At 35.6% G+C, this 13,500-nt stretch overlaps 2 protein-coding genes across 2 annotated transcripts; one reads left to right on the top strand and one right to left on the bottom strand.

Moving 5' to 3' along the window:
• The first annotated feature begins 158 nt into the window (after positions 1–158).
• On the top strand, positions 159–3,700 carry LOC127450279 (aquaporin-8-like). The gene is made up of 5 exons (XM_051714249.1): positions 159–415; positions 800–926; positions 2,377–2,591; positions 2,686–2,820; positions 3,658–3,700. Exons 1-5 carry the CDS (start codon positions 159–161, stop codon positions 3,698–3,700), a joined length of 777 nt encoding a protein of 258 aa, XP_051570209.1.
• Positions 3,701–9,500: 5,800 nt separating this feature from the next.
• Positions 9,501–13,254, bottom strand: LOC127450261 (chromobox protein homolog 8-like). Its single transcript, XM_051714219.1, has 5 exons — positions 13,129–13,254; positions 12,930–12,973; positions 12,464–12,529; positions 12,255–12,321; positions 9,501–11,393 (listed from the first exon to the last, which is right to left on the bottom strand). Exons 1-5 carry the CDS (start codon positions 13,195–13,197, stop codon positions 10,608–10,610), a joined length of 1,032 nt encoding a protein of 343 aa, XP_051570179.1. The 5' UTR covers positions 13,198–13,254; the 3' UTR covers positions 9,501–10,607.
• Between the last annotated feature and the right edge of the window lie 246 nt (positions 13,255–13,500).

Here is a 13,500-nt window from a genome sequence, read left to right as displayed (position 1 = left end):
TACAGCTCATTCACCCTCAAAGGTTATTAAGCAATTTGATGCTTGCTATCTGTCACTTGCGTTCAACAATTAGTAGACGCCCTCCGAGATACTAGAACAAAACCACTGGAACTGCAGTCCTGTGGCTTTATTCAATCAATTCAAGTGGCTTGGAAGGAATGGCTGAAAACAAGGTGGAACTTCACAGCATGGAGAAAGCTTTGATGGATAAGATGAAGGGTCATGCAGTGAGAGAGCCAAACCTATATGAGCGAATCTTTCAGCCGTGTATAGCTGAGCTGGTGGGGACGACTTTCTTTGTGTTCATCGGATGTGTGTCTGTCATAGAAAATGTGGAGGCTTTGGGCAGGCTCCAACCTGCATTGGTACATGGTCTTGCAGTGGCAGTACTGGTTGCATGTATGGCAGAGATCAGGTGAAAAAACTGTATATATTTATGTATTACAGTAATATACTGTGTAGGGCACAATGGAGCTAAAAGCACCCCTTACCAAAAATGTGCTTGGACGAAAAGTGTTTCAAGATTGAGAAAAATACACTTCACTGTGAATTACAGTAATCTGTGACTTTCTGAAATTTAATTTGAATGACACCCAAACTTCAAATCAACAAAAGAAACACATTTATCACATGACAATCCAATTTGTATATTGTAATCTTAGCATAAGTCTTGCTTATGATTGAGCTTTGGAGTTCCACATTTCCCAATGTCCCAGATTACCCTAATTCACCTTGGTGTATCTTTTTTTTATTTATTTTTTTATATATAAAATTGGAATGCATTTTTCCCTTGATACAGTGGATCACATTTCAATCCACCATTCACCATAGCTGTCTACCTCTGTGGTGGAATGGAGCTGAAGATGGTGGCACCATACCTGGTCTCTCAATTTACTGGGGGTTTGCTTGGAGCAACCATGGCCAAAGTGAGTAATACTGGTTATAATCAGATTATATTGTCACTAACGATAATAAACTGTGTGAAACAAGATAGTATAGGAGGATAGAATAGTATCCCCCATGAGGGAAACTGAGGCATGACAGCAGAAGACATCAACTAGACAATATCAAAAAATAAACAATAAATGCACCACAATACAATACAAAAATACTGTAATCAAACTAAATGAAACATTAAATGAAATAAGATTAACCCTTGTACACTTATCAGTAGAGAATCCTGTTCATCCCGAAACATTAAAAAAAAAAAAATAAATGTAGATGACACTATCTTTACTAAAGTAAAAAACCCTAAAGTTATGCATTTCTTTTGGGATTTTGTGGTATAATTTACCTCAAAATTATTTAATTACTCCATTCATGTTAATATAAAATAAGCACATTTTGTTATCTTTACTTTAATAGAAATAAACTTTATTTCAGTAAATTGAAAGATTGTCAAAACATCAACATATGTTATGCATTATGAGTCTCTGGTGAAATCTGCTGGAGTAAAAATAACAATGACATGAAATGAAATGACAACTACGGCCAGTAGATGGCCAGATAAGCCAAACTTAATTTCTAGATAGTATGGCAAGTTATGCTCTGGATATACAGTATATCTAGACATGATAAAAGTCAAGTATTTGTAAAATTGTAGCATTTTTTAAAACCACTTGTGTTCGAAGGGTGACATTTTACAATGATGCAACAACATGCTTACGATCAAACCTGACCATGGTGTGCAGCTCCCATACCTAAATGTAAACTTTCCTGCAGTGGGGTCAGACGAAGACTTTGATCTGACTTTGAAATGTGTGTTCTGCATTGTGGCAGAATTTGCTGTTATAGTCTCACCCATTCATTTCTCTCTTTCTCTGCGTGTGTGTGCGTGTGTTCTGCATTGAGGATGTGTTTTATATACTCACCCCTTTATTTCTTTGAGTGTGTAATTGTGTGTGTTCTGTACTGTGGATGTTTTATGGTATGACCCCTTGCTTTATGTGTGTGTGTGTTCTTCAGAATAAATTAATGTTTTGTATTTGATTTATTGATATTTATTTGACAAATAAAAAAAAAAATGCTCTATGTTATAGTCTCACCCATTCATTTCATATAGCGGGTCAAATTTAACTCAAGCAGTACGAATGGGGGACTTTCTGATAAAATCACCTAGACTCCAATTCTTTTTGTGTGCACAGGTGCCAAGTTTAGGAGGTATATATATATATATATATATATATATAAAACATGATTCGGGTCAAAAATTATCCGAACAGTAATTAGGGCTAAAGTTACAGAGCATTGAAGAGTACAAAATATAGAGTTGTAAAATGGTGAATGCAAGAAGTTTTAGACCATTATTACATGCAACATTAACTTCATTTGTCACACACTGATGCATTTGTCACATTACTCTTGGTTGATTTTCAGGGAATTACCTCAAACGAGAACTATGCCAAAGCTCAAGGTGCCGCATTTACAGTTCTCCAGCCGGATGACCAGATTGTGAAGGCATTATTTGGAGAAATTGCTATGACGTGTCTAATTACCATGGTGGTGTTACTGGGTGCAGTTAATGACAGGAGCAAAAGTCCTTTGGTTCCATTTATGATTGGCTGCACTGTCATTATTAATGTGCTGGCAGGGTGAGTTGATTTATAAATTGTTATAAATAATTAGCACAGAAACACTTTTGCTTGTGTGCCTTTTGGAAATTAAATGATTCTCTGGGGGTTCTAGGGGTGGCGTGTCTGGTACATGTCTGAATCCTGCAAGAGCTTTGGGACCTGCAGTGCTGACCAACTACTGGACTCACCACTGGGTCTACTGGGTTGGACCCATTTCTGGTGGACTTATTGCTGCTGCATTAGTCAGGTAAGGCTCTCTTTGTAGTGGATTGTAAAACCACAGCTACTATAATCAGGCAACAATAACGTGCATTATAAGAGAGAATTCATGTAAAACAAGTGGGATATTGTCAAAGGAATATTCCGGGTTCAATACAAGTTAAGCTCAATCGACAGCATTTGTAGCATAATGTTGATTACCACAAAACAAATGCGTTAACTCTTATCTTCTTTTCTTTAAAAAAAAAAAAAGCAAAAATCGAGGTCACAGTGAGGTAATTACAACAGAAGTGAATGGGGCCAATCTTTAGAGGGTTTAAAGGCAGAAATGAGAAGCTTATAATTTCATAAAAGCACTTGCATTTATTCTTCTGTTAAAACTTGTGTATTATTTGAGTTGTAAAGTTGTTTAAATCGTTTTCTCAGTTACATTAGGGTTTTAGTGTTTGTGACTTTATGCTGTCATGGCAACAGAGTTGTAAAACTGGATATAACTTTACACAGAAAAGGTTAGCAAGTGATTTGATCACACTAAAATCAAGTCGACACGCATATAGTTTATGTCTTGTGGCTATACTTTTGAAATGGCTGAGTATTTTAGATTTCAGATTGGCCCCCGTTCACTTCCATTGTAAGTGCCTCACTATAACCAAGATTTTTGAGAAAAGGAGGGACAAGTCGAAATGAATTTTTATGGTAAACTACATACTGTTTGCCACTAATGCTGTCGACTGAGCTTAACTTTTATTAAACTCAGAATATTGCTTGAACATCAACAGTTTATTCCTGTTAAACAAATTAAGATATTGGCTACTGTATATTTCAAAAATGTAGCTAAAAACCATTTAAACATTTTCTCTTCCAGACTTTTACTTGGAGACAATAATATGCGCTTGCTGATGAAGTAACATTCAATACAGACTTTCAATCTTTTTAAACAGACTTTCCATTTTTATTGTGTCAATTCTACTTTTTAGATTCTTTTAGCTGTACTAATGAGAACTCAACTGAACAGAGCATCACATCAACACTATGGTAAAATGTGTTAATTCCCAACTGAGACTTTTATATGTTTTCTTATTATACATTAGTTCAAATTTGTCTCTTTTTTCAAACCAAATCTTAAAGGGATAGTTCACCCAAAAAATGAAAATTCTCTCATCATTTACTCACCCTCATACCATTCCAAAGTATTAATTTCTTTTTTTCTGCTGAACACAAATGAAGATTTTTAGAAGAATATTTCTGCTCTGTAGGTTCTACAGTGCAAGTGAATGGGTACCAAAATTTTGACGCTCCAAAAGCACATAAAGGCAGCATAAAAGTAATCCATACAACTCCACTGGTTAAATTCATGTCTTCAGAAGCAATATTATAGTTAATTATTTAAGTATTTAAGATATTTAAGTCCATCTTTACAATAAATCTTTGGCGATTCGCATTCTTTGTGCATGTCGCCACCTACTGGGCAGGGAGAATTTATAGTAAAAAGGGACTTAAGTATTGTTCTGTTTCTCACCTACACCTATCATGTCGCTTCTGAAGACATGGATTTAACCACTGGAGTCATATGTATTACTTTTATGCTGCCTTTATGTGCTTTTTTGGAGCATTCAAATTTTAGTACCCATTCACTTGTATTGTATGGACCTACAGAGCTGAAATATTCTTCTAAAAATCTTTGTTTGTGTTCTGCAGAAGAAAGTCATACACATCTGGGATGGCATGAGGGTGAGTACATGATGAAAGAATTTTCTTTTTTGGCTGAACTATCCCTTTAATGGAGTAGTCACTTCAGTATAGAACTGGAAGAGTTATGAATTAGTGAAATAAATCCTCACAGATAAATCTTACTACAAAGTGCATAGCTTGCATATGCATTAATGGTTATATATTGTGTCAATCTTGAGAGACAGGGCACATAAAGATGTTATTCATATAAATAATGGGTTTATTGGAGAAGTGCCTGATAACATTTTGTTCCCTGAATTCCAACTTCAATATTCATGAAATGTATAAAGCCTCAGGGGTGACAGTTGTGGAATAAAAATGGTTTAACTCAAGATCAATTAAGTTCACTTTGGCAGCTATATTTAATCCTGTAAAAATGTTGAAGACAATGATTTGTAAATCCTGCTCATTAATGTCAGATGCATGGGAGAAAGGTCAGGTACATGGGCATAGTAGTCAATTCAAAATTTAAAAAATGTGAAACGTTTCATATTAAACATGTATGGCTAATTGACATCAAATCAAATAAACCATATAAAATTTATTTAGTGTGCATTCTGTTGTTTTGTTTATACATGCACATTGATATATTCCATGTGTTGACCAATCAGTATAATTAAATAAATGTCTACAATACAAATGTCTCTTTAATGAATGATTTTCACATGTTTGACAAGCCCAAAAAGTGCTTATGTAGAATCACATGTTCAAATTTGTATGTAACAACAAAACATCAAATGTGGTGTTGTGCTTGAGCCTGTTAACAACTATGACATTTTTTATGTTTCTGTGCATTGCACAGGTTTATACATCAACAGAATGATTTAGCTGAATGAGTGAATGACTTGTTAGAAGCACAGAGGCATTACACATTTTGGGAACCTTTAAAATCACCATGTCAAAGGTGATGACCCTGTCAAATCTGTCAGTCCATGTAATTCACCTTTTGGGGAATAATTCAGTATACGATGCTGTGGAAAAATTGTTACAATTGTTTTAGATCTTCAAATGAGATATAACATAAAACCTGAGTAAACACAAAATACAGTTTTCAAATATATATATATATATATATATTTATTGAAGCAAAAGAGTTATCCAACACCTTTATCACCCATGTGAAAAACTAATTGCCCCCTTAAACTTAATAGCTGGTTGTGCCACCTTTAGCAGCAACAACTGCAACCAAACGCTTCCAATAACTGGAGATCAGTCTTTCACAACGCTGTGGTGGAATTTTGGCTCACTCTTCTTCACAGAACTGCTTTAGTTCAGCCACAATGGAGGATTTCGAGCATGAACTGCCGTTTAAGGTCCTGCCACAGCATCTCAATCGGGTTCAAGTCAGGACTTTGACTAGGCCACTCCAAAACTTTAATTTTGCTTCTTTTGAGCCATTCAGAGGTGGACTTGCTTTGGATCATTGTCTTGCTGGATAATCCAGTTGTGCTTGAGCTTCAACTCACGGACTGATGACAGGACGTTCTCCTTTAGGATTTTCTGGTCAAGAGCAGAATTCATGTTTCCCTCAATTATTGCAAGATGCCCTGGCCCTGAAGCAGCAAAGCATCCCCACACCATCACACTACCACCACCATGCTTGACCGTAGGTATGATTCTTTTTGTGGAATTCTGTGTTTGATTTACACCAGATGTAACTGGACCCCTGTCTTCCAAACAGGTCCACTTTCGGCTCATCAGTCCACAGAACATTCTCCCAAAAGCTTTGAGGATCATCAAGGTGTGTTTTGGCAAAATTCAGACAAGCCTTAATGTTCTTCTGGGTTAGCAGTGGTTTTTGCTTCGCCACTCTTCCATGGATGGCATTTTTGACCAGTGTCTTTCTGATAGTGGAGTCATGAACAGTGAACTTTATTGATGCGTGAGAGGCCTGCAGTTCCTTGGATGCTGTCCTTGGCTTTTTTGTGACTTCCTGGATGAGTCGTCTCTGTGCTCTTGGAGGAATTTTGGAAGGTCGGCCACTTCTGGGAAGGTTCACTACTGTGCCAAGTTTTCTCCATTTGGAGATAATGGCTCTCACTGTGGTTCTTTTGAGTCCCAGAGCCTTTGAAATAGCTTTGTAACCCTTCCCAGACTGATGTATTTCAGTCACCATTTTCCTCATCATTTCTGGAATTTCTTTCAACCTTGGCATAGTGTGATACTGTACTGGGTGAGAACTGCTAGCCAACTTTATGCTGCTGAAAAAAATCTATTTAGGTGTTGATTTGATTGAACAGTGCTGGCAGTAATCAGGCGTGGGTGTGTCTAGTCCAGCTGAACCCCATTATGAATGCAGTTTCATAGATTTGGGGATTTAGTAACTAAGGGGGCAAATACTTTTTCACACAGGCCCAGTTGGTATTGGATAACTTTTTTGCTTCAATAAATAACATTAGCATTTAAAAACTGTATTTTGTGTTTACACAGATTGCCTTTGTTTTGTGTTATGTTTTTTTTTTTTACAATTTAGTATGAGATATCCACAAAAACAGAAGAAATCAGGATGGGGGCACTATTGATATTGATAACACTTAAAAATCACTTTCATTAATATGTCAGCAAACATTAAATAATTCTTAAGATATCAGCAGTTCATGCACATTCAAATATGGAAATATATAATTGAAAATACATGAATCGAAGGTTTCAACTGTTTAAATATTCATGATCTAATAATAGGCTATGTTACGCAATATTTTAAGTCTGTTAGTAGCCTAATATATATATTTTCAATTTGAGGTAAAAAGTGTTTTATTTGTTAAATTAAGTGTTGACTATTCTACAATATACAAATATATATATTCTAATGAAAGTAGGAGGGGTAACTGATTTCGCAAACATTTACAACTCTATCAACTCTATTTTTTTTTTAGTTAATGCACGCGCACGGGGTCTGGCAAAGAGCATCAGTCGCAAGCTCGTGCAATATCGAGCGGTCACGCAATCATTGTGCACGCTCCATGCAAATTGTAAAAAAAGTTTTACATTTTTATTTTTATTTATTTTTTTCTCAAGTAAGACGGCTGAGAAATGTTGCGTCCGCTCTATATGTTTAAACAGATTCCAATTGAACAAATCTGTAACACACATGGGCGTAGATTACAGGCAGGAGGGGGGGGGGGGGGGGGGGGGTAACCCTCCCAATAATAAAAACAAGCAAGTACAACCCCCCAGTATTTATACCATGATCAATGCAAACATGTAAATTCTTCACACTGTAACCCCCAAATTATTAAATAATTTTTCTGGTATAATTTACATATATATATATATATATATATAATTTAATGTTTCATTAAGCGTTGAGTTTTTTAAAAATGGCCCAAAGAGTCTCCGTCTTTAACTTACATTTTTCAAATGAAACAACAATTTTTTATTTATTTATTTTTTACATTTATGGCCAATTAAATCGATATAATGAGCATGAGTTTTTTTAAGCACAAATCAAAGGCTATCGGTGAGACTGGGATTTTTAGCAGTAAGGGCCTGCTTAAGTTCATGGCGACATCTTGTGGTTTTCAGTGGACTGGATTTCCCCAAACATGGTCTCTTCACCTTTACAATGTCTTTCTAAGCGTCAGAATTCACATTTCAATCCTGCATGCTGATTTGAAATCACCCCGTTATTTTGAAACAAATTTCAGAGTTTGCATTTTTATTATTATTATTTATTTTTACAATATTGATTAAAAAAACCAAATCATTCATTTAATGATCCACTAATAATTTAAATAGTCTAATTTAGTTTCTAATAAACACTTCCCAAGACGGCCAAACAATCTTGAGAATGACACCAGCTCTGGAAATTTCAGAAGGAATTTCTGAATTCTGTATAAAACCCAGAAACGACACATTCCTTAATGTTAATAATAACATTAACAATATATGGATGTCTGAAAATATAGTATAAAATACTATAGGCACATTTTGCCCGGCGCATAATATAGTTAGCCTACTCTTCAGACCATAAAACGGTGAATCTGCATTGGTGCGATATAAATGAATAAATAAAAAATGTATACAGAAAAGTGAAGAAATGAGCTCCAAATCCGCCACATTTGTGTCCATGAGCCTGACGCTTGTTTCCATCCCTCAAAGCCTATACGGTTTAAATTTAATTTAATTAAAACGTACAGAAGACCCTCAGTCAATGTCACAACAGGCACACGCTGTTACAGCCCCTGCAAATAATGTCATCCCGGATTAGATCGCACCGAGTGTCCTGCGGATTCCGTCTGAAAAAGTCTGGAAGGTTACAAAATCCCGGGGTTCAGGGCTTTCATGGTTATTTTACAGCATCAATAAATGTAAGGTTTGTGATTCAAACAAGAGAGAAACGTTGTACAAGGATGAAAAACAGTTTCTTTCCATTTATGTGCTATACTACATATTTTCAATAATTGTGTGAATATAGGTTTGTACTCAATAATGAAAAAAGGCTCGAAGATATATCGAAATATAATTTTATTATTAAATATCTGAAGCTCATAGACACGCATCTCTGCAAAAATTCGGAAGTCTTGTTTACTCTAAACAGTTTATTTAGAGGTTAATATGTAGGTAAACATGTAACATTTGTTTGCAGTTTCACCTCTTTAGACGAGCGGCAAGTGTGTGTGTAGGCACATTCATTTATAAGTATTGAAAAAAAAAAAAAAAACACATTTTTGCATCTTTACCGACCATTTTCTTACAGAAATATTTTAATTGATATTTCTTTAACTGACCACGGGAAATTCGTCAAATTTAAATTAATGAATTATATATATATATATATATATATATATATATATATATATATATATATATTATATATATATATATATATATATATATATATATATATATATATATATATATAATAATAAAATAAATGCGTTCCTAAATCTTAAATGCTGGTGCCTTATATTTAGGCCTGGGAGTCGGGTTAACACTGGTTTAAAGATAAGTAATTATATAGCTTATTTCCATGTTCTTTTTTAAAGGATGTGCTTTAATACAGACTATTTTTGTATAGACCAAAAATATACAAAATCTCACCAGACAAAAAAAAAAAAAACAACAACGAATATTTTCATAAAAGAGGGACTATATGTCCTCTAAAAAGGTGCATTAAGTAGAAATGTTAATATGTGTTAACAACATCTATGCCAACATTCATAATAAAGCTGGCAACAAGGAAAAGAATGAATCAACTGGTGTACATTACATAAAATCTGGGAAATAGAAAAATAAACTTCATTTTCATAGAAAATGTGAATAGAACTGTAGGCTAAACATAGACTATATATATATATATATATATATATATATATATATATATATATACACATACACACACTACCGGTCAAAAGTTTTGAAACAATTATTCATTCTTTATTATAATTTTTTTTTTTCTTCACAGTTTAGAATAATGTTGAAGTCATCAAAACTATGGAATAACATAAATGGAACTATGGGAATTATGTCGTGACTAAAAATCCAAAATAAATCAAAACTGTGTTATATTTTAGCATCTTCAAAGTAGTCACCCTTTGTCTAGAATTTGCAGACATGAACTCTTGACATTTTCTCAACCAACTTCTTGAGGTATCACCCTGGGATGCTTTTTAAACAGTACTGAAGGAGTTCCCATCTATGTTGGGCACTTATTGGCTGCTTTTCTTTATTATTTGGTCCAAGTCATCCATTTCAAAAACTTTTTTTATTATTATTAAATGTTAAGTTTTATAATGAAATAAATTAATATGGTGGCACAATTATATTTTTGTCTACAAAACTAATTTCAAACATTTAAGCATACGCCATCAGATCAAAAGATTTATAAGATTATGAGAAACATTTCAGTCAAGTGTTTCAAAACTTTTGACCGGTAGTGTGTGTGTATATATATATATATATATATATATATATATATATATATATATATATACCTGTATATATATTTGCATTATGTACATGATTGCAAGACTTTACTGTATGGTTACATATAATTATTTAGAAATGTAGGCTGTTTCTATTTGGAGTACAATATTTCACTTTAAAAAAAACAAAAAAACCAAAAACAACTAGAAACTAAAATTATATCATGTTTTTTTCTTTAAAGAAACCTTTGTCCGTTGAACTCTCTTTAATGGTCACAGTCAAAGAGTTACTTGTTACATCCGTAACAACAATTTTCTCCATGTTCTTCACACAGGGCAACCAGGACTCGTCTGTTTCCTCTACAAAACTCAGAGACAGCTGCTCTCTGGCTTTATCGGTGTGTCGAAATAGATTACTTTTAGGTCGTTTTATCTTGGGTCGATTACATATGGCACCACTGGAGCTGTCCTTCGATCGATGTCCCAAAATACCAACCCCTGTTTTTATGATGGTGCCACCATGTGTAATAATGTCATCACTCGACCTTCTTCCCATTTGCTTTTTAACATTGCTCGATTTCGCTTGGAACTGCGAAAAATGCATAATGTCACAGCTAGATGCCTCTCCCGATCTCCCCGTTTTACAAGGCCTGTAAGACGACGGTTCATCTGCTTTTCTTTTAACGCCTTGGGTAGACGAACCACCACTTAGACCTACGACGGGACGCAATTTTGGTTTTGGTCCTCGCTTTTTCGGCGAACTGGCAAGATCCAAAGGGCGTTGCGGTGGCGTCAGCGGGATTCTCTCGTGGTCTGGTGGTCGGACGCGAACACTCTCGCCTCTATTGACGGTGCTCGGTGGAAAAATGGTTGGCACGACTGTCCGTAGTCCCTCGCGAGCTCTTGGCGTCACAACCTGCTCTGCGACCGGGAACGACACCTGAATACCTGGAGACATCTCCCGTCTAAACTCACAGTTTGTGCCTTTTGCTTTAGCTTTTGCCTATAGACATAAATAAAATCATTTTTGTATAATTAAGCACAATATTTTCCAACGTCTAAAATGACCAGATAAAATATAAAAATACCCTGAAAACCAAAAGACATGCATTGAAGTTAAAGTATTCAAGTAAACGGGCCTATGAGGTCATTTAAAGGAATATTCCGGGTTCAAAACAAGTTAAGCTCAATCGACATCATTTGTGGCATAATGTTGATTACCACAAAAATGTATTTCAACTCGACCCTCGTTTTCTTAAAAAAAAAAAAAAGAAAAGAAGCAAAAATCGAGGTTACAGTGAGGCACTTACAATGGAAGTGAATGGGGCCAATTTTTCGAGAGTTTAAAGGCAAAAATGTGAAGCTTATAATTTTATAAAAGGACTTAGATTAATTATTCTGTTAAAACTGGTTAATTATTTGAGCTGTAAAGTTGTTTAAATCATCATTTGTACAGTCGTTTTACATTGTCATGGCAACGAAGTTGTAAAATTGGCTATAACTTTCCACAGAAAAGGTTAGTTAGCGATTTTATCACACTAAAATCATATTTACACGCATATTGTTTATATCTTATAACTATACTTTTGAAATAGTGAGTATTTTAATGTTTACAGATTGGCCCCCATTCACTTCCATTGTAAGTGCCGCACTGTAACCTCGATTTTCGCTTTTTTTTATTTTTTTAAAGAAAAGGAAGGACGAATCGAAATAAAAACATTTGTGGTAATCAACATTATGCCACAAATGCTGTCCATTGAGCTTAACTTGTGCTGAACCCGGAATATTCCTTTAACTTTATATAAAAAAATATATATAAATAAAAAAAAAGAGCATTATTATACACCTGAAATGATTCGCTCACCTTTAACAAGAACGTTTCTGGTTTGGGTCCCCTCTTTTTTGGCCCGAACAATTCTCTCTCACGCTCCCTACAATAGAAAAATAAGGATAACGATAAAATAATAATAATAATAATAATAAAAACATTCGGGAAGTAAACCGGCTGCAGGGATGTTTTAATAAAAGAGTTCGTTTATTGCAGCCTTTTAGAGATAACAGAGACACACAAACCTCTCTTCAAAAGCGGCGAAAAGGCGTTCATCTAGAATATTTTCCTCTGGTTCCCAAGTGCTGTATCTGCATCAATAATTGCATGTTCAATTATTAGCAAGTCATAACGCACAGACGATTTACAGAGGGGTAAAATAAATAAACGGCACCAAAAAACAAGGATTTAACATTTGAAGTGTCAGATATTTTAGTGCATTTTTATTGCGTGTAAATATGTGCGCGTGTAACATTTATTCATTCATATATAAATGCATGCATGTACAGTGTTAATGCAACGAAAAGCCTTGTTGTGAATCATGCAACTAAAGCTTCTTGAGTCTTGACGGTCTCCGATCACTGGCCTTGTTCACCGGAGCCCCGTTACACAGTGCCTGGCTTCAGCCGGGCTAACATTCAGCGAGCTTAGGAAGCCGTAAACCGCGTCTTCCGTCGCAATCTCTGCGCTTATTGTGTCATTACCACTCACTTTTGAGACCAGCCTTTCCATTTGACCAGATACTCCATCCGTCCCTGTAAATGAAAGCGCAGAGAGGCTCACATTAGCAAGCTAATGCTGCTAAGCTAACCTATAGCGTACAACATGTCACTTCGGCAGTCGTAAACAAATAAGCAGCCGCCTTTAACGGGACCGAAACACTGACGGGGCGGTTGCGAGGAGCACTTACTCTCCTAATGCGCCGTTTAATGATGGATTCGGCGGCGAAGACCCTCTCCCCGACGGCCGAGAGCTCCATGTTTACTTCTACCCTCGAAGCTATTTTTTTTCCACAGCTCTCTCTCTGCCTGACTGATCCTCGACAGCCCATAATACTCTCTCCGACGAGACGTCATCACGTTCTAAACCGTTACCATGGCACCGCAGAACGGCGTTGCTGTGTGAGTGGAGCTGCCGTTCGATGAGGGAGGAGTCGAATCACTGTGGACAAGGCGAGCACGTGTTAGAAATGGTTTAAAAAGGGCAAATATGAAGACTTTACTTCGCATACTTGTCTCTGAGAACTGCAGTCAAATCAAATCACTTTTATTCAGGCCCGATA

This window comes from Myxocyprinus asiaticus, chromosome 13 (genome assembly GCF_019703515.2).
Source record: "Myxocyprinus asiaticus isolate MX2 ecotype Aquarium Trade chromosome 13, UBuf_Myxa_2, whole genome shotgun sequence".
Taxonomy (NCBI): Eukaryota; Metazoa; Chordata; class Actinopteri; order Cypriniformes; family Catostomidae; genus Myxocyprinus; species Myxocyprinus asiaticus.
The sequence above is the reverse complement of the archived record's forward strand: the minus strand, read 5'-3'. Positions and strand labels throughout refer to the sequence as shown.